Source organism: Mustela lutreola, chromosome 3 (assembly GCF_030435805.1).
Source record: "Mustela lutreola isolate mMusLut2 chromosome 3, mMusLut2.pri, whole genome shotgun sequence".
NCBI classification, from domain to species: Eukaryota; Metazoa; Chordata; class Mammalia; order Carnivora; family Mustelidae; genus Mustela; species Mustela lutreola.
This window is the reverse complement of record NC_081292.1, coordinates 53,301,990-53,324,005: the sequence shown is the minus strand read 5'-3', so window position 1 is coordinate 53,324,005 and position 22,016 is coordinate 53,301,990. Positions and strand designations below refer to the sequence as shown.

Below are 22,016 nucleotides of genomic sequence, written 5' to 3'. Positions count from 1 at the left end.
TTTGATGTCCCTGGGGCCAGAGCTGTGACCTGTTTTGGAATCTTCAGGATCCTGAAATCTAACACATTCCTGCCTTATGATCACCTCTCACAGAAATTTAGTCTTCCAGACTAGGAGCTCTAGAGTCATCTTCGACAGCCTGACTCTACAGCCTTTCAGCTATAGAACCGTGGGTAATTATTTAATCTCTCTGTGCCTGCGTTTCCCCATAAATAAACACGTTATTAAAGCACCTAGTCCATAGTAAGTACCTAAACCACCTTAGCTTGTGGGTTCAGAGATCATTAGTTTCTGAGGGATGATAATATCTAGAGCAACATTACTTCTAAATTGTAAATAAAGGAAAGTTCTCATTCATTTAAAGATGTCCTTGGAACAGATAACCGCTCCTCAAGAGCTTTCTGCAAAGGTTTGACTTTGAGTCTCAGTATATTTCTGTGTTCCGAAACTTAGAAGGTGTGATCACAAAGAATCACGTTCAGAATTCTCTGTATCCCAGAATATTCCAAAACACAGAAGTCATGTTTCAAATACTTGTCTCAATATTTTTCTCAACCTTCTTTAGGAGAAAAGAATTTTCCATTACTGAAGAGCTGCCCTCCACATTGAAACAACTCCTCATAATGAAGTCTAATCTAACTTAGAATATGCTGTCTTAAACTATTTTCCAGATCTTATGAAGTAACTCCATGGCTGAATCAGAGATATCTCTCATTCCAAGACATAATCAGTTATTGTCTTTTTAGAAATACCCACAGAATTCCAGGGAGAATAGAAGATTGGGGGGGGGGGGGCGAGAGCAATTTGAACTTAAAATCAAGTAATCTCTTTTGCTTAAAGTTTTGTAAAAAAGAATCCTGTGTAGGCATATTTTGTGAGAGAATCCTGTGTAGGCATGTTACTTAGAATGTAGATTTGGCAGCTGTGATAAAGAAGATGGACATTTAACATTAACTCTTGTTAAAGTCTAAGCTACACGGCAGCTTTCTCCACAAAGTCAGCGGGAGCACCAGGTCCCTTCCTCTCCTGGTTCCTTTATCTGTAAGAGCTTGCCCTCATCGCTATGGTATAAAACAATGCACTGCCAAGTCCTCATTTCAGATACCAGGAGAGAGTTAAAAGAGAAGGGAGGGCACACCCCACCTCTTAATGATGTGTCCCCATTAGAGAAGATGGACTACTCTCACTCCCACCCCTGTTGGCCCGCACTGGGTCACGTAAACATGGGAGCCGGCAAATGTGATCTTTATTCTTGCAGGTCAAGTGCTCAAACTAGGAACTGAAAGAAAAGAACATATACTGGAGGAAAAGGAATAGCCTCTGCATGGGTAGGAGACAGAATGCTGGGCAAAAGCTCTGTACACATCTGATAGCCGCAGTATTTTATGAATTACTCCTTGTATCTATGTGTGCATTATGAATTAGAAAGTTATTCCAGATCCCCTCTGAGGAATCTAGGCTGTCTGTGTCTAAACTTCCATAATTGCAAAATGGAGCGATCACATTAACTATAAAAAGGCTCAAGATATATTTGCTGACTTGATGAATCTTAAGTCAGAATTTAAAAATAAGTGAAATAATCTTTAAATCCAACTTAGTGGGGCACCTACGTGGTTCAGTGGGTTAAGCACCTGCTTCTTGATTTCAGCTGAGGTCATGATCTCAAGGTCATGAGATGGTGCCCTGCTTGGGTTCCCATGGAGCTCTGTTGGAGATCCTCCCTTTCTCTCCCTCTGCCCTTCCCGCCAACACATGCTCACTCCCTCTCTCTCTGTCTCACTCTTGCTCTCAAAAAAATGAAGGACTAAAATCCTTTTTTAAAGAAAACTCAACAATGGAGTTAATATTATTATTATTTTTTTAAGTGGGCTCCATACTGCCTGGCCTTGAACTCACAACCCTGAGATGGAGACCTGAGTTGCGATCAAGAGTCAGTCACTTAACCAGCTGAGCCATGCAGGTGCCCCAAGTTAATATTTCGGAAAATAGTTGATTTTTTGTTATTGCTTATAGCCAGTGGTTAAAAATTGATTTTTTTTTCTTTACCAATACCTATATCCCTTAAATAAAGGTGTCTTGTTTCCATTTTAAAGTAAGATTTCAGAATCAAGGGGACAATTTATTTCTCAAATTTAGGAAATGCTTCTTAGGCTGTAAAAGCCATGTTGTATGATAATGAGTATGTATAGGTAAAAGAAAGTTTGATGAAAAATTTGGGTTCTGTTTGAATAGTAAAGAAAGTGAAGCCAGAAAATCTTTAAAGTCTTGACATCAGGACTAAACAAATAAGGAAGAGACAAATGTCCAATCACTCACTAAACATATATTTATTGAGCACCTACTTTGTTCTAGATTAGAAGCTGGAAATACAAGGATAATAAAGGTAGACGAGATTCCTGCCTTCAAGCTTTTGCATGCTGGTAAGAGAGACAGGGAATAAACAAATAAACATAGCATGTAATAATCAATAAGATAATGATAAGTACTTACAGAATAAATAATTAGTGTATTTTGATAAATAATGGGGCATCTCCTTTAGATAGAGTAGTTGAGGAAGGTCTTTCTAAGAAGGTAACATTAAAGAAGAGGCCAGGAGGATAAGCCACCAGATTTGGAAAGTGGAGGGAGAAGAAAATTTCAGACAAAGAGAACAAAGATCTGGAACAGAAAATATGTTGGCATGTTCAGTATAAATCATAAGGCTAATAATAAGTGCCAATATATTTGTTTGCAGTGTGAGTCTCTGATAAGTATCCATGGTTAGAATTGTTACCTATACCACTTCATAGTTAATTCTTTTTATTACTTAAATAATAAAATTTAAAAATAAACGTGATGTGATGAGCACTGGGTGTTCTACGCAACTGATAAATTATTCAACACTACATCTGAAACGAATAATGTACTATATGTTGGCTGATTGAATTTAAAAAAGATAAAAAATAAAAATCTTTTTATCTTTAAAAAAGATAAAAATAAAAATAAAAAAATAAAAGATAAACCAATAGGTATTTATTATGGGTATTTAGGTATTGAAGTTTGATGGCCAAGAGATAATATATGCAAGTAGAAGCCACTACAATGAAGTATTCCAGAAATGAATAGAACAAATTACTAAAAAGAAAAGAGCAAAATACTAGAACACGATTAATTTTAAGTTTATTTGCGAACTCCGGGCTGTTGCCAGTTTTTAATTGAGTACTCCTAAAAACAGATCTCACTTGAATTTTATGGACATGCTGTCACTCCCATATTTAGCTGGGGATGTGTTTACTTTGTAATTGGAAGAATTATCCATTCCTAGCTCTGCTGGATTTAAAGCAGGGTTGTTTTCTCCATCTTGAACACAGGGCTCTTGTCCAGCTCGAATCCCCAGGGGGAGGCGCACATCTATATCGGGAAATCCCATCAAGCTGAGCACATCGCCCTGGCCTCAGCCCTTCCGTTCTTTCAATACATCCCCCCTCACTTACAGAACAGAGGCTTGAGATATGGTTTGCAATCATGACCACCCCTTTTGTGTGCTGACCCTTTCTTTAAATATAGAGGAAAACATTTTGCAATTTGTTATCAAGAAGGTTTGCATTCCCAAATTTACTCAGGAACATCCTAAGTTGCCAAATCATCTTTTTCCCTGAAAATCTTCAAAAGGAAAACCTATAGAGATTTGGGGATGAAATTTTTTTTTCCCAAAGATGTTCTAATTCTTTTGCCTTTTAATGGATGATCTGCCCAAGACATGCATAAAGAACTCCTGGGCACAAGCGCTATGGCCCATGGAGAAGATATTTGACTTTCCTGGCAGCTCTGTCCACAGTGGCACATGTGCCATAAGCACAAGATCAGGGACCAGAACCAGCAGTGGCTTTGGCAAAGAAATTTTCTTAGAAAAACTTGCCTATCTTTTCCTAATGAGGAAATTTTTTTTAAAAAAAGTGAAATTTTTCTGTTTTGGAATCATAATATATAAGCTTTGGGGGGGGGAAAATTACACAGAAGCAGAAAGGTACTTGTAATGCAAATGTGGCTTCTGCTTGGAAAGAAATCTTTTTAAAAACCACAATGGTCGTGTCACATCTGATTGACTGATGTGAGTAGTACGTGGACCAGGTGTAAAGGGGTGCCACACGTTTCCTGGGGGACCTATGTTGGGGCTGTGACTCGCTGGCTGCCTCCCACTGGTTCCTGCTGCAGAGTTTGTGAGAATCACTGGCCCGGAGGGTGCTCTCCCAGCACAGACTGTCCTCCTCGCTATGATTATGTTTAGCTCCTAATCAGGAAGGGACTGAATATCTTTTAAAAAGACAGTCGATGTGTTTGTATACCCTGGTGGTCAAGGAATGAAATTTTAGATAAGGAGGTTATGGATTACATAATGGATTTTCCACCAACTTTTTCCAGCGATTTCCAGTGATTTCCACTTCTATTATGTGTGATTTCCACTTCTATTATTATTCCAGTGATTTCCACTTCTATTATGTGTCCTGAATTTATTTTCCCCCCCTGCCGTTTCTGTTTTTAGATCTTCTGTCCGCTCATCCTGGTGCAGTAGCAAAGGATCAGTAGACTTGGAGTCAGAACACTAATATGTGTGATTTGGAACAGGTCGCTCGACATCCATCAACCATAATTGTCTAAATTATAGAATGAATTCTAACACTCGCTGACCTCTCAAGGATACTGCCAGTATCAAGTGGATTTGATTATGAAAGCCTGTTGTAAATTGTAAAGAGTTAAACAAATGTTAGTTTTTTTCTCAGTTGTCTTACTTTGGCTTGGGGGAAGAGGGTTCATTCTTGATTGTGGATTTTTTAGGATGATATTGAAGATAATAAACATGAAAACATCGAAAGATATCCATGTCCTGTTTCCCCATCAGCAGGACAAAGTCTGGATTTAAGAGGATGCCCGATATACTTTCATGTGCACAGGAATCACCCAGACAGTCTTGTCAAATACAGATTCTAATGTGCAGATCCGAGTGTGGCAGGAGACTCTGCATGTCTTCTGTCTCCCAAGGGAAGCTCATGTTGCTGGTCCCTCCACTGCACTTTGAGGACCAGTGGATCGGAGAAGGGGGTGAAGGGAGTAGGTGATACAGGTAAAGGGAGTGATGAAGACAGAGCCTACCTCTTGGTAACGTATCAGTGAAATGAGTTAGCATAATAGTCACTTGCTAAGAGATCTTTCTGTTAATACCGTTAAGGATCTGAACATGACTTGTTCTGAACCAACCACATTTCTTGGGGAGTAATTCTAGTGGAAGAGATACAGGTAAGAAACTGTGGCCCCACTCAGAACATGCCAGCCCTGCTCAGGATCTTCTACTTACATGGTAAGAAACTAGAGAAATTCAGTTTGTAAAAGAAGTCATCCGTATTCTGCCAACTGGGAACCGATCCAATGCTGATAAGATCATTAGCTCCTGTGACCCTAGCCGTATTTAAAGAGTATTCTCTTGGGACCCTAGTATAACATGTCTTGATTGGACATTGTAAACTAACATCCTTGTCATTCACATTTAGAAGCAAATGACTTCCTTCTAGCATTTTCACAGCCATTTGGTAGCCTGCCATGATATTATGCATTGTTCAGAATAATTTTCCATGTTACTGAGGTTGATTCCCCTGATTTATAGCTATTTGTGAAAGTTGGCTCTCCAAAGGGGTAGAAAAGTCAGGAAGAAAATAACTTTATAATAAGCCACTCCAAACAAAGAGCAGATGTGAAGTTCTTGAAATACGTTAGAATTCCATAAGGAAAAGGCTTATGATATATTGCTCTTGCTGACCCAATTCAAATATATAACTATTGAGCTTCTCTTTCTTGACACACAGCGATATCTTGACTCCTTGTTAGTTACTAAAATAATCACTCCTGGAAATGTGCTGTTGTGATTTGCAAGAAAGGTACATAGGCATAACCTTTGTTAGGCACTATTCTCAGAGCTTTGCTGCTTACCTCGTCACTCCACTTACATTAGCAGAATCTTGGTTAAAATTACCTATAGAGGAAATACAGAGAAATATCTGTTTATACCAATGGAATAATACACCAATATTACCAAAGATCTGGGAAGCCACTTAATCACAGATTCAGAAGGACAGCAAAGTCCTATTATAGGGTAATATACCAATAATACCAATGGAATAGTGAGCATCCTTTAGTAGAATTGTGAAATTCTACACTGAAAAAAGAAAATCAGGGAAGAACTAATTTTGTTGAGTGAATCTCAACTATATAATGAGAACTCTAACTTAGTTCTCTACTTTTGTTTATTGTAGAGTTTTTAAGATCATTAATATGTAGAGTCAAAGAAAGCAGAAATACTCAATGGTTTGGTTCCATCATTTATTTCCTATTTCCTTTAAAAAGATTTCCTGGGTGGCCTCAGTTGGTTAAGTATCTGCCTTTAGCTTGGGTCATGATCCCAGGGTCCTGGGATTGAGCCCCACATCAGGTTCCCTGCTTGGTGTGGAGCCTGTTTCTCCCTCTCCCTCTGCCCTTCCCCACTACTCGCTTACTCTCCTGTGCTCGCTCTCTCAAGCAAAATAAATAAAATCTTGAAAAAAAAAAGAAGATTTCTTCAGGTTCTTAGCTAAGTGTGGCTAAAGGGCAAATCTGTGTCATGGTACAAACTATATCCAAAAGAGTAGTTGTTAGTGGTACCCAAATCCATTTCAAGTTCAACATTAGACTTTTATTGCTCTGGAATGATCACTTTCAACTACAAGGATTTTTTTTTAAGATTTTATTTATTTATTTGACAGAGAGGGAGATCACATGCAGGCAGAGAGAGAGGGAGAAGCAGGCTCCCTGCTGAGGAGAGAGCCTGATGCGGGGCTAGATCCCAGGACCCTGAGATCATGACCTGAGCTGAAAAGGCAGAGGCTTTAATCCACTGAGCCACCCAGGTGCCCCCAACTACAAGGATTTTAAAGAAGAGTAACAAATTCTCGGTCTTCTAGCCCGTAATTGCTCAGAGGTCAAGTACTGAGTCTTCACCAAGTATATTTCTATAGTTTTAGCTTTCTTTGTTCTTCACTACACAGAACTTAAAGAGTTCTTATCCCTCCAAAATGCATCTGGGACGCTTGCCAACAACTGTTTTCCAGCAGCGATGGCTTCTCCCTTTCAATGTTTCATCTGACTCCAGGGGCTAGGGACTTTGCTGTCCTTATGAATTTGTAACTAAGTGGCTTCCCATACCAATGCAGTTGGGTAAAAACAGTAAAGACCCATACTGAGTATCATAAGTGTCTGCGCTTTACCCCAAAATAGGGACTGCCTGTTCTTTCCACACAGGCAGATTTCCTATGTACCTATATAACCCTGAACTTGCCAGATCTGTTTGATCAGGACTGGTGACTGGTCAGAGAGCAAGCAAGAGACAGTCCTGAGCACGAAGACTCCCTGACATTCTAGTCTGTGCACAAGGGCAGGGCAAGGAATTCACTCTATTTATTAGGCCCTCCTGGGCCACACAGCTGTCCTAAGGGAAATGTAGATTCAAGTGGTTTTAAGAATGCCCCAGCTATTGAAATGCCAATGAAAGAACCTCTAATGGGTCTCCTTAGCCCTTCGGGTAAAATTCTTTTTTTTTTTTTTTAAGATTTTATTTATTTTTTTGACAAGCAGAGATCACAGGTAAGCAGAGAGGCAGGCAGTGAGAGGAGGAAGCAGGCTCCCTGCTGAGCAGAGAGCCTGATGTGCAACTCGATCCCAGGACCCTGGGATCATGACCTGGGGCAAAGGCAGGGTCTTTAACCCACTTGAGCCACCCAGGCACCGCCCTTCGGGTAAAATTCTTAAGGAAGGAGAATGGATTACATCACATAGCAGGTTCAGTGTTTATGCTTAAGGTTCAGTGTTTATGCTTCCTTAAACCTTATTCAAAGAACAGGACACTCATTACAGTTCTGTTTTGGGTTCTCAGTTAAGCTCCCTCCATGTGTTTCTGTCTTTCCCTCCCATCTAGCTTCCTTCACCCTGAGGAGTTAATTAGCTTCTTGAAGGCTGGGCCTTTTCTCATTCATCTTTCATGTTTGTTGAGTGAGTGACTGACTGCCCATTGAATTAGACTGGGATTTGCAGAGCAGAGTGCTTGTTCAAGGTGGTATCTAATGTGCTGTGATTAACTATTACTGTGTAGAAAAGAAAGTATCCCCCCCCCCCCCCGCCGCCATATTCATTGAGATCAAGAAAGCAGGGTGGGTGGAAGTGTTTGGTATTCTTGTGGCTTATGCACCATACTTTTACTTTCTGGAGTACACACCGCAAATAATTGAATATTCAATATTGCCTGCTTCCTCTTTTCTCCAGAGAGGAGAGAGCCCCCTTTACCAGAATGGAATTATGTTCCTTTCTCTTCATCTGGGAATCAGTTGTTTTTACTGAGGAGTTATTTCAAACACCTTCTCTTTATTGCTCACCCACTGATTCTGATAACAGTATCACCCATTGATACTGTGGTTATCTACTGATAACCACAGAGTTTTGACTGAAAGGAGGAAATGATGCTTCCATTTAGACATTTGCTAATGGTAGAATGATCTACAAGTGATCTCACACATCTACCAGCTGAATCAGCAAAATAGATAGAAAGCAGCAGGAAGACTATGTGGATCTTGTGAATCCTACAGGAATTCTAGATTCAGTGAGTCATAAATACAGTTAACAAATACACAGAGAACCAAAAGTGTTTCCTTCTGTGCTTTTCTTATTCCCCGTGTCTTCTCCACCCAAATGTTTTTACACCCACATCAGTAATTCAAAAATCTAAAATCAACATGAATTTTATACAAGGTAAATACAGTGTGTACAGTTGAAAAATCATGGATCTAATCTATTTTCCATGTTACAACAGAAATAAATCTTAATCATATTACCAATTCATGGACTCACCTATTTTCCATAATTTCTAAATAAGAAAATCCCTCAGCTTTTTTATGGAACCAGGAATTTAATAGGAATCCTGTTAAATCAGGTTTTTAGTCATCCCTGGGTTATGCATGTGACTTATCAGAGAACAGAAAAGCAGACAGATTTCCTGTTTATAGTTTAACATTCCAGACCTAACCATTTCAAGAGGAAAGAAGAGAAAGTTCGACGTGACGGCATATTTTAATGTCATCTCATTGCTTCTCGTTGTCTGTGAAACTCCGAAACTAACTTGTGTGAAACCTAGCCCTCTGTTTTCAAACTCAGCACGGACGGAGGCTGCGTGCACAGGGTAGTATGGCGGAATTGTGAAGTGGGGCTCATTCATGCCTGTATTTACTCAGCAAACGTTTATAAAACTCTTCTAAGAATCACCTTCCACCTTGAGCTGGAAATTTTTTAAATTAAGAAATTCAAATTCCTTCACTTGAGCTTTCAGTCAGAATTAGAGATTTAAGTACATGGTTATATTGTTGTGGAAATACAGTGGAGGGAATTCTTTATTTTTTTTTAATTTTTTAATTTTTAATTTTTTATAAACATATATTTTTATCCCCAGGGGTACAGGTCTGTGAATCACCAGGTTTACACACTTCACAGCACTCACCAAAGCACATAGTGGAGGGAATTCTTAAATTCTTCTCCTTGGAGGTCGGTCAAAGAAGTTAGCATGGGATCCATGTCTCTTGAAGATGATGTTGGGTGGGAAGCAGTGTGAGATGGGGAAGGGAAAAGATATAAATGTGTATCTCTGTCCACATGGAACTTCTAGAAGTTGGGGAAGCAGGTAACTAATTAAAATAGAAAAGTTCACAAACATAGTAAGATTATTTCAATATTAAAGAGCCAGTCCTATTAGATACGATGATATAAAATATAGAAATAAGTGAATTTTTTTAAAAGATTTTATTTATTTATTTCACAGAGAGAGAGATCACAAGTAGGCAGAAAGGCAGACAGATAGAGAAGGGGAAGCAGGCTCCCTGCTGAGCCCAATGCAGGGCTCAATCCCAGGACCCTGAGATCACAACCTGAGCCAAAGGCAGAGGCCCCACCCACAGTGCCACCCGGGTGCCCCCAAATAAGTGAAATCTTAAAGATCATCTAGATCAGTCCCTCCTATTAAAGCTGGAGAAACTGGAGATTTGCAATGGAACTGAACTACAGAAGGTCAACCAGCTACAGAAGGTCAAACAGGATTCAAGCCCATGACTTTAAATGCTGAATAATACACCAATTAACAGCATCTTACAGGATCTGCTTCCTTTTATTAATGGAATGATGCAAGGTTGTAACACATTCAACTTTATTCAATTCTAACATCTAACCATTTAGGAGCCTGATAAGTAATAGGAAAGCTTCCATATAGTCATTATTTGGGATACTTCTCATGCACACACAGACACACACACACACACACACACACAACAAAACAAAAAACCTATATGCTGAATAGAAGGATTTATATGTGTGATATAACAATAGACATAATAATAATATTTTACATATAAATAATGCATTACACTTTACATAGCGCTTTCAGATGCATGAAATATTTCCTCCCGCATCAACTGTGTGAGGTAGCCATTATTGTCCCCCTTATACAAATTAGGACATCACAAGTGGCAAAGCCCGGCTTCAGATCCATGTGTTCTCGCTCTGCTTACAGGATTCTTGCTGTTACACTCCTACTGCCTCTCTAAAACATGAAATAGGCAATAGATGCCTTGCACCTTCCCTTATCAGTCAAGCATTAATTAAAAGTCACTGGGACCTAGCACTTTCCTGGAAGCCTTCATGGACACAAAGCAGTTTTAAGATTTGGTGTCACCTTCAACAGCAAACTCCCACAAGTTCAGAAAAAAACATAAAACCAATGAAGCACTGAACTATTAATTAGTAGAAGTTTATTGTGTACACACCAAAAAGACAGTTTGCAACCAGGGACACCTAAACCAAAACATGGAATGATGCTCAGAGGTATGTTGTTAGAATGCAGTTCACATAATCTGGAGGCAGTAACTGTTTCCTCTTCACAGCAACTGGTTACAATATTAGAATCTTCTTAAATGAAATGGACTTGCTCAGTGGCTATTTCTTATCAGTTTTGGGGTACAATTTAAGTTCTGCTTATAATCATCACAGGCATAAGCTCAAAGCAACCCAGGTCAACTGAGCCTCCCTTGTCTTGCAAAATGAACTAAATTAAATTTTGTTTATATGGCTAAACTGGTTTTGTTTGCTCAGGGAAATTTTGAGTCTGGTCTCTTTTTGTGTTTGATTTTAACATTGCAGTCTAGGGGTGCCTGGGTGACTAAGTCAGTTGGGTGGCCGGACTCTTGGTTTCAGCTCAGGTCATGATCTCATGGGTGTTGGGATCAAGACCCACACTTGTGCTCTGTGGGGAGTCTGCTTGAGATTCTCTCCTCCTGCCCCTCCCTGTGACCCCCTCGCCCCCACCATCACCGTTTGCTCATGCGCACTCTCTCTCACTCTCAAATAAATAAGTCATAAAAAAACAGTGCCATCTAGCTGAGGAAAACAGGATTGAGATGAATGAAATATGGTATAACATAGGATAGGTTTAATAAATATCCAAATTTTTAGGTTTGGCTGGCTTTAAGTGCACTAAGTATTCACCAAATGCCAAATTACATCAAGAAAATACAGTACAAGCCTACCAATGATTTATTTTGGAAGTTTTAAACCTGAACTCTATCATCAATTTCATCTACATTATTTATCTTATTTTTTAAGGTTTTATTTATTTATTTAATGTTAGAGGGAGAGAGCAGGAGGAGGAGCAGAGGGGGAGGAAGAGGGATAAGTAGACTCCGAGGGAAGCTGGGAGACTGACATAGGGCTCCATCCCAGGACCCTGAGATAATGACCTGAGCTGAAATCAAGAGTCAGATGCTAAACTGGGCAAGGAGGCTCCCCTACACTCTTTATCTTACTTAATGTAACTTCCATGCATTGACATTGCATTAATAACTTGAAAACAAATGCAATTATAGAAAATCAAGAATAAGCCTACTATAATGCCAAATTCAGGATTGTGCAAAAATTCTTGTCTATCTTAAATTCCAACAAAAGAATAATATTATTTGGCCATAATGAGTGTGAAACTTAAGACTTTCACATATCTAGTTTTCAAAGCCCTTTAAGTATAGAAGCATCAGTCCTTTGGTGTTGTTGGGACATTCACTTTGCAGCAGCAGACCTATTAGAAGTGTTGCCTAGGGGCCCTTGGGTGGCTTATTGAGTTAAGCATTGACTCTTGATTTCCATTCGGGTCACAGTCTCAGGGTCATGAGATCAAGCCCTGCATTCAGCAGGGAGTCTGCTTAAGACTCTCTCATCCTCTCCCTCTGCCCTGCCCCTCACGCTCTTTTTCTCAAATAAACAAATAAATCTTTAAAAAAAAATCCTGTTGCATTGCAGTTGGTTGCTAAGGGGAAGATTTTAGATAGTGTCCAAATCCCAGTCAGGTAACTGAGATCTAAACACTTGCATGTCATCACTGGTATTTTTAATAGACAGCAAAATATGAAAGTTGCTATTTCAAAAATTAGTCCCGTACTACATTTTCTGAGAGATTTGAACTTCTTTCCTAAATCCTGCTGAAAAAAAAAAATAGTTTCTCTTTTGCAGCAGTTTTAGCATTATTTTATAGCTTTGTTTTCCCTGTTGCTCCACATTTTGCTATTTTGAAAACTCGACTTTTCCATATGTCATGGATAATGGCCAATTGCGTTGCCTTCTGTGGAAATAAAGATAAGAAATAAACAGTTGCTTTCCTAAAAAAAGACTTGATTACATCTGAGTTGATTTTACCATAGTATTTTCACTACGTACTGTTATTTAGTGTCATGTTGGGGACTCCTGACTTTGATGACCTTTCACTCCATTTTAGTGGATGGCAATGTGATAATAGCCTAGCTATTCAGCTAGCTTTGGAAGACTTTGGCACAGTGGTCCCCAAACTGGCCACACATTGGAATCACCTGGAAAAATACCGACACCTGGGTCTCACCCGTCACCCATACACTATGACTTAGTGGGTCTGTGGTACAATCTTGGTATTGGGGTATTTAAAAACTTCCAGATGATTCTAACATGCAGCCACATTTAAAGAGGTACCACTCAGTTTAGAAGAAGTATTCCCAAAAGCTAAGCCAGAGTAACTTAGTAAAAAATTAGAAATATTACAGTTAACACGAAACTAAAAGTGTTATTGGTAAAATCTACATACTATGCTATTTCTAGGCAGTGATATGCTCATAAGTAGGTCTCTTGATTGTTTTTATGCTTGTATAAATAATGTTTTTAATAAATTTAGCCACATGGTCTGTAAATCAATATCAACAGCTCTGAGATCTTGTGAATTCCCTTCATTTTGAGGTGTAACGAAGTAACCTATTTGAGCATCATATATGTTACTAGGTAAATAATAACAAAAGACATTTCCCTAGGGCTTTTCCTATGCCAAGGACATTACATATTTTAATTTATCTATCCCTCACAACTCTTTGAAGAATGTTCTATTATTATCCTTATTCTTACAGCGAAGGAGCTGAGGGGCAGAGAAGTTAAGTAACTTGCCCAATGACACACAGCGAGTAAGCAGCAAATTGGAATCTGAACTAGGTAATCTGACTGCTCTTAGCCTCCATGTTCTCCCAAAAAGAACTTTTTGTTCTATCAAGAAGAATTGAGAATCAAAATTATATTCTAGACTGTTTCTGAATACTGCAGAACACTAGCTCCCTCCCCTACTTCTGGTTGTTCAAAAATCTTTTTCAAATCTAGCAACATGTAGCACCTGCTGAAATGATCATTTTGTCTTTCTCATTATTAGTGCAGTTCCACTTTTCCTGTTCCAAAAACAGAAACTGCTTATGACTTTGGTATAATAGAGCAATTATGTTTATTGAGGAATACATTTTATTGCAAGTCATATTATTACAACCTCTAAAAATAGCACCACAGTTTTAAAACTCTCCTTTTTTATGGGTTTATTTGGCTGGAGCCAAAAAAAATAAATAAAAAAACCACACCTCGGTTATGATGCCTCTCAGACACGTGTTGATCAAATACCCAGGGGCAGAGAGGGACTTGGCCAAGTGGAGCTTAAAAAAATATATTCTTTTTTGGTTGGAAATAACTTTAAACTTGCAGAAAAGTTGCCATACAAAACTCTTACAAAGAAAAGACATATTAGCTTCTAGTCAGATTTGTCTATTAAGTTTTACCCGCGTTTGCTTTATCAATTGCTCTCACTAGTATATATACACGCAGACAAATACACATACATTTTTTTTCAGTTTTTAAAGTAGATTGCATATATTATGGCCTATTACCCCCAAATACTCCAGGGTGTGTTTCCCAAGAATAATGATATTCTCTTGTATAATCCCAGTACACTTCTAACCTAATTTGCCATCTATATTTCAATTTGTTTTTTACTGGATTTAGTCATCACATATTTTGAATGTAACTTAATCTAGAAAATTTCCACAGAGCCTTTCTTTGACTCTTATGACAATTACATTTTTGAAAAATTTTATCAACACCACTCTCCTCCTCTTTTTCAATAGAACATTCTTCATTTGGAATTTGTCTCATGTCTCCCCATGATTAGGGGAATCCATACGCACAGATGGGGGATTCGGGACTGAAAGACTACATAAATGATGTTCCTTCTCAGGGTATCACAATTGAAAACACAGGTTCTTCTGTCCCTCTTTGGAGATGCTAGGGGTGATTCCCCAGTCAAGGAGTTGTCTAGTTTTTCCATGGCATAAACTGTTTTTTCTGCTAATAACTAATGAGCGATCTGTGGAGAGATACTTTAAGACCAAAGGAATATCCTTCTCCTAATCTAAATTTCCCTCCAGATTTAACATCTACTGGCAATTCTTGCCTGAGCCAATATTTACTGTGATAGTTGGAAAATGATGACTTTCCATTTCTAGCACTCCTTCCACATGTACTGGTCAGCCCACAGCATTCTGCTATAAGGAAGACTCTTCTCATTCTCCCTGTTATCGTTATGGATTCATGGATCCTTATTTTTCCTTCCATGGTTTATAAGTTATGATTTTTTTTCTCAATTATTTTACTTTTTAAAACAGTTGCAGTTTTAACTAAGGGAAACACCTCCAAGCTGGCTTCCATATTTTTGGTATTCTTCTATTATTTTTTTAAACACTTCCATCCTTTCTGATGTAATAAGATATTTCAGGCTCATCTTGTAACTACCCTAACCCCACATTAGAATTAGTTGTTTCTCCAAGGAACTCTCAGTCCTTTTAGTGGGTAATGACATTGGACCCCAAAGACTAGGAAGCAGGTGGATTCATTCCTACTGAAGTGTCATTGCTTCTAAGCTCTTTGAGCAGATAGATCTGGGAAATACTTGGGTGTATATACACATACACATAAATACATGTATATATATACCTCATAAATTCATTTGCAGACATGCATGTACAATTACATACACATGTGCACATATATATACACATGCCTTAGAAACCACAAATTTACATCTATCTCAATCCACTCTCACACGATTCATTCTTGCCTCCCTCATTCCATAGTTGCATGTTCCTCTTCCACAGTGAAAATCCTGGCCCCTAAAACACCAGCACATTTGTCATTTGCTCCAACATACATTTCATTATTACTTGGGCACAGTAGTCTCTATTCCTGCCTGTCAAAAATCAACTAGACCCAGTAATTCAATGCCCAGTTATTGACCCAAAAGGAAGGAACTCATATATCCTCCAACAACCTTGTATGAGAATGTTTACAGCAGTTTTATTCATCAAAATATGTTTGGCCAAAACCTGGAAACAGCCCAACTGTCTTAAGAGAAGAATGGAGGAGCAAACGGGGTTATAGTCACGCAACAGAACACTACGTAGCAATCAAAGAGCAAACCGCTGCTGAGTGCAACAATATGGATGAATTTCAGAAACACTGCACTGAGTTTAAAAAGGCAAACAGAAAGAACACATAATGTATGACTCCATTTATATGAAATTCAAGAACTGGCAAAAAAATAATGTCTAATGGTGCACTTTTAGAGATTTTATGAGAAACAGACAAGTTTCTAACAGCCAGGTGTGGCCAAGGAGACAAAATAGAGCAAAGGTTTAGCAAATGACCTTTCTTCATTCTCTACCACTTTGGGGCTTTGCACAAGTTACTCTACACTCTTTCTTCTTTTATAAACTGGAGATAATAATAGTATCTACCTAATAGGGTTGTTATGTGAAATTACATTAAATATGGCAACATGGCACGTAAATCGTCTCGTAGAGAGTCAATGAGCTTGGCACACATAAAACATACAGTAGCTGTTAGCATCGGTATAGCACCTGTGTTTGTACATTGCCCTTCACAGGTATACTGCTGGTACCTCATCACTAACACTCAGGAAAGCAATACAGAAATATACATCGGGTTTTCCATATTCTTTAACTTACTAATCCCTCTCCTAGAAAAAGTATCCAGCACAATCAGGTACATGCATAAAGGTAATTTTTGCACAATAATGTGATAACTCCAAACTGGGTTAACTTAAAAATAAAACCATTACATTATAGAATCATAGTAAATTATTGTATAGCACCTGTTGAAATGTGGAATAATCTTTGTTAAACTCGCAAAAAGCAGAAGATAAAACAATATGAGCTCTGTGGTTGCAGACGAATACGGTATGTTTGCGTGTACAAGTGATGGCTCATACTGTGTGACCTGGGAGCAGTTGACTTCCTCTTTCAGGGTCTAAAAAATTCCCTGGTTGTCTTTTCACTTAAAAAAATGCATACCTTTTTGAATTAAAAATAACCTTTCTTTGTATAAAAACCCACACATTAAAGAAAAGTATAATGGAAAACCCAAATGATAGAAGCCAAATGACTACTTGCTTCTGGTGGCGGTGGGAGAGGGCAGAAACTGACTAGTAAGAAGCCTGAGAAAACTTTCTGGGAGTAAGGAAATGTATCATTATCTGGATCAGGATGTGAGTTATATGGGCGCGTGCATTTGTCACAATAGATTGAACTCTACCCTTAATATCTGTGCATTTCACTGTCCATAGGGAGCGGAGGCTGCCCTCTGCCTGAACTAGAACTTTGATCTAAAACAACCCCTTCTTGTAGTTTCTCTCGCTTCCCATCTTCCTCCCCATTGACTTCCTTTTACGTTACTTGCTTTACTATCCTTTCGATATACCAAGTACAACATAAGTTAGAATTTCACAGCTAATTAAATGACATTATCAACTATTTAGCTGTGGCCAATATACATACTTTAATACAGTAAGGAAATGCATACAAATTGAAAATGTTTAAACAATACTGAATTTTAGATTAATCCTCACTTTAGGCCTTTACCTATCTCATCTATTAAGACAAAAGCAAAAGCAGAGAAACATATTGCAGAGCAGTTGGGGCCTTGCCAATGAAAACCGTTGATTTCCAACATAAAATGATCATATATCACTTCAAGGAGGAAATGATTTTCTCAGACCTTCTCATAAATTCTGGTGCAGACCACGCCCTTCATTTTACATTCCTTGAGAAAAGAGAAAGATTCATTGAGTATCTAAAACTCAAACTAGGGAACGACAAATTTGCACATAGCAACAGAAGATAAAAACAAGCTCATAAGATTAAACTTAGAAAGGAGTAGAACATCAGTATGTCAAGTCTCTGGCAATTTGGAATTATGACCATCGGAACAGGAGAAGCAGTTTTGACATCATTCTATGTTACTATGTGGAAGAATTTTCTTAAAGTGACAAGTTTTAATGCATAATTTGCGTGCATTTAAATTCACTAAAAGTGGATTTCAAAACTATATGCGTATTTGCATCATCTGAGGAACATTTAAAAATACTGATGGTTCCTTCTCTCCCAAGAGATTTGCATTTAATTAATCTGTGTTGAGAGCCCCATACTCGTGTTAACTCCCCATGCAAATCTACTTTGTAGCTAGGGATAAGAACCTCTGAACTAAAGGGAAAAAGAACATTTAAAATGACATGAGTCTATGTTCAGTGTATGTATTAGTAAGCACAGAAGCTAAAACAAGAGAATTACTAGATGCCATTGCAAGTAACCCTGGACATTACTCTTGATCTGCTGACTAAAAGGTCTCCCATGAGCTGAGCTTAAATCACTGACACGGTGGGGTCCAAGTTACTTTGAATTCTTGGAAGCAAAACACTCAGATACCTACAAATATTATGTAATTGAGCCGTTAGGCAGGTTTGTTTTGCATTTATAACTTGGACTTGCTTTTCTCTTTGTGAGTCCAAAATAGGGAGATTCAGCCATTCTTTGACTTACTGTTGTTACTCCTAAAATAACACATGAGCTTTGTTGTTTCTAAAATCTTGGATCTATACTTGAAGTGCTATAGAGGAGTCTTCAGGACTGAAATATTGTCTAACCACTAGCTCTGACTTTATTCTTAGCCATTCTTTTTCATGGGTATTGCAAAGAAAAAAGAATACTTTGAAAACAATGTAACCAATTTCCCTATTTAAATACCATTATTTTTGTATTTAGAAGCAAAAATAATCTTACCACTACCATTTTCCCATCCACCAGCTTTCTTTTTATTGTCGTCTCTTTGCCATCCCATTTCTGCACTTGATTCAACGAGCCTCTTGACAAGGTCACCATGCTCTGCAATGACAAGCTCACATAACCGAGTTGCTTGGACCGTAGTTGATTAAAGAAGCAGTTCGTTTGGTATCGAACTGTTTTCATAATAGATGTCTCATGAAGAACATTCATTTTCTATTCAATTTAATTTAATGTATTTTTTTAGAGGAGGCTCCACACCCAATGTGAGGCTCAAACTCCCAGTCCTGAGATCAAGCAAGGTGTCCCCAAGGCACATTCATTTTTTTTTAAATAAAGATTTTATGTACTTCACAGAGAGAGCACGCACATGCGTGAACACAAGCAGTGGGAGCGTCAGGCAGAGGGAGGAGCAGGTTCCCCACTGAGCAGGGAGCCTGATGAGGGGCTCAAACCCAGGACCCTGGATCATGGCATGAGCCAAAAGCAGATGCTTAACTGACAGAGCCACCCAGGTGCCCCAATTTTCAATAGAATGGCATAGTCTACTCTTTTGAATACTAACAGGAAGTATCTTCTCAAGCCGGAGAATGAGCTAACTTTGAAGAGAAAGATTAAAATTTACCTTTGTTTTCCTGTTGTCGGCTGTGGTTTCTTCAAATTCCTGACCTAACTTAAAGGAGATCTCTGTATTTTTAAATGTACTCTCAGTCCTTATAGTTATAATATCCCCTTTCTTGCTGATGATCACATGGGGTTTGGCCAAATTTCCCAGTTTTCTGGTGGCTAACCCCACACCTGAAAATCAAGAGAATGTTAGAATTATGTTGACAAGGAGATGTATCTGTAGAGACTACACATGGCCACTTTCTATCCTCACTTGTTCATCTGGTGTGGAGACGGTGCGTAGTATCACTGACTACTGAGGATCTCCTCCCATGTTTCACCATCTAACGGAAATGCGTGTCCATCGACTTAAATATTTTAAGTTTATTATTATAAGAGTAATATCTGCAGATTTTAAAGATAAACATGTTTAACTTAAATAGTACAAGTTAACCCCTTTTACATCTAATCCCACAGTCTTTGAAAATCACCAGTGTTTTGTATGAATCACTCCAGAAATTTTAGTTTTTTACATATAAATACTATGGATGTTTTTACAATGCAACTATGACAGATACACACTGTTCTTTGATTTTTTTTCTCTTCAGTAATATACTGTGGATATAGAAAAGAACTCTCCCCACATCCTTAATAGAATCCTATTTCTGCAATTTTATTATGGCCCCTAAATTAACTGGTGGGAAAAATCTATCCATCTCCTTTCAAGATCTCTATCATTACATGTAATTGCAAATAAACTAATTTTTAAAATTTTTCCTTGTTTGAAAAGAAAACAAAATTAAACACTCAAATTTTATTACTACTATTACTAAGACTATATACATGGAAAAGGAGAAATTACTAAGACTAAATACATGGAAAAGGAGAAATGTCAAATGAGAGCAATAAATGAAGGGAAAACTAGTTTCATATAAATATATGAAAATATATATTCTATATAATCTCCGCAGTAGAGCCTGAGAACCTACACTATATCGAATCCTGAGGTGATCTTATGCATTCTAAATTTGAAAATGACAGAATTAGGGAGTCTGTCATTGATGCTCTTGTATTTTCCTTCTTCCTCAGCTGTAAAGTCAAATCCTTAAATCCAACCAATCTCACAGTACGGATCTGTCCCCATAAGTTCTCATAGTTTTCTAGGTAACGTAACATGATTTTGCTCGTTTTACCTAAGAATACAACTCTTCTCATAAGCTTTCTATGCAGGTAAGTAAAATTACAGGCCCTTTGTCAAGCATAGAAACCTGGGTCATTGGCACCACTTTCGATTATATTTATATAGCTCTGGAAATTTCCAAAGACAATTCATACCTGTTGTGCTCATATCATGGAACATTCCTAGAAATAGTGTAAAATAAAGTTGATAAAACTAAGGACTGGATTTTCCATCTTCATCCATCGCTTCAAATACAGGAAATTCTGATGTTAGCCTAACAGAAATTAGTGTAAATGTCTGGTTTAGCTAAACATCAAAATTTTAAATTGAGATTTTCTATTAACTTCAATTCCTTACCTTAAAAGCATTTCAGCTGTTATAAAAGGAACCAGATGATGGGTTGCCTAAGCCTTTAGGATTTCTTTTCTCTGAAAGCAAAGCCCTATTGATACAAAACTACCTTTGAAATCAGTGGGAGCTCCACACAATTAAGCAGCTCTTAGGTTAAAATCTATTACAATTTCCACAAATGAAATGCAGTAAATTATTGGAATGACCAAAGAGATTAATTGCAGGAAAGGATTATAATTCAGCCTGTGCAAACCTCCCCAGAGTCCTGGAAAAAGAGTTAGAAGGAAATAGGCATGCAGCTTTCTGAAAAAAAGGATCTTCTCAACCAGAGCTACAAGAAACATTTCTTACCCAGAGCTTTCATGTAATCATCAAAGTGCTCACTGGAGACAAGTGTCCAGGTGCCCAAGAATTTGTTGCTCATTGTGATGGAGGAGAATTCAACCCAGTTCTAGATGAGATTCAGGAGACTCAGATGCTGAAGGCTCAGAAGATTCTTTTCAAAGATGTCCAAAGCATGTGACTCTCACAGAGACCCAATGGGGAAAAGCAGTATCAGGACTGGGCAATGAATCATCCATTGGGACAAAAGAAACCCCCACATAATGTTTCCTTAGTCTCCAAAAAAAATTTTTTTAAAGATCAATGAAAGCACTATTTGAACCTTCAAAAAAATGTTTGGTCAATCTTACATTTTTAAGAAGTGCTTAGTCTTTAATGCTTTGGAAAAGACTCCATGAATTGAATCCTATACCAAACTAAATTATATTAGCGTGAATGAGAGAGAGAGAGAGAGAGTGTGTGTGTGTGTGTTTAGGCATCTTAGTCACTCTCAATCCTGAGTCTGCACAATTAAGAATTCTTATTGAAAGAGAAGAAAGAAAGGAAAATGTCCATGAGTATTGTGATAACTGCCTCAAATATGTTGTGGGAGAGAAATGCAGGGAAGCAGTGTGAGGAAGTATTCATAGGTAAGGGAGGCTTGGCATAGTTCACATATCCCAGGCAGGCAGAGTAGGCAGACAATACGGTCAGTCTATTACAGCAGAGCACAGAAATTGTATTCATGGGATGGATAAAAAGTAGCGCTAGAACATGATGTGGCTTTGGCACAACAAAGATTTTCATCTAAAAAAAAACCAAAAACTTAAGTCCAAATTGAGCAGGTTCTTAGTTAATACAACAATTTTGAGTTTAAGCCCTTTAAAATAAATCTTCAGTTTTATAAAGAGAAGGATTTTCTATGTAAATAATTCTAATATATACTGAGAGGTCGTTGTGGGCCAGCCACCATGCCAAGTGCTTTTTACGGATTATTTCATTTAATTCTCTCA

The 22,016-nt window shown here is 38.1% G+C and overlaps 1 protein-coding gene across 1 annotated transcript; it reads right to left on the bottom strand.

Annotated features, from left to right (window-relative positions):
- Positions 1–15,760: 15,760 nt before the first annotated feature.
- LOC131828040 (myelin P2 protein) lies at positions 15,761–21,131 on the bottom strand. The gene is made up of 4 exons (XM_059168918.1): positions 21,034–21,131; positions 19,171–19,343; positions 18,546–18,647; positions 15,761–17,529 (listed from the first exon to the last, which is right to left on the bottom strand). The coding sequence occupies exons 1-4, from the start codon at positions 21,104–21,106 to the stop codon at positions 17,479–17,481; spliced, it is 399 nt and encodes a 132-aa protein (XP_059024901.1). The 5' UTR covers positions 21,107–21,131; the 3' UTR covers positions 15,761–17,478.
- Between the last annotated feature and the right edge of the window lie 885 nt (positions 21,132–22,016).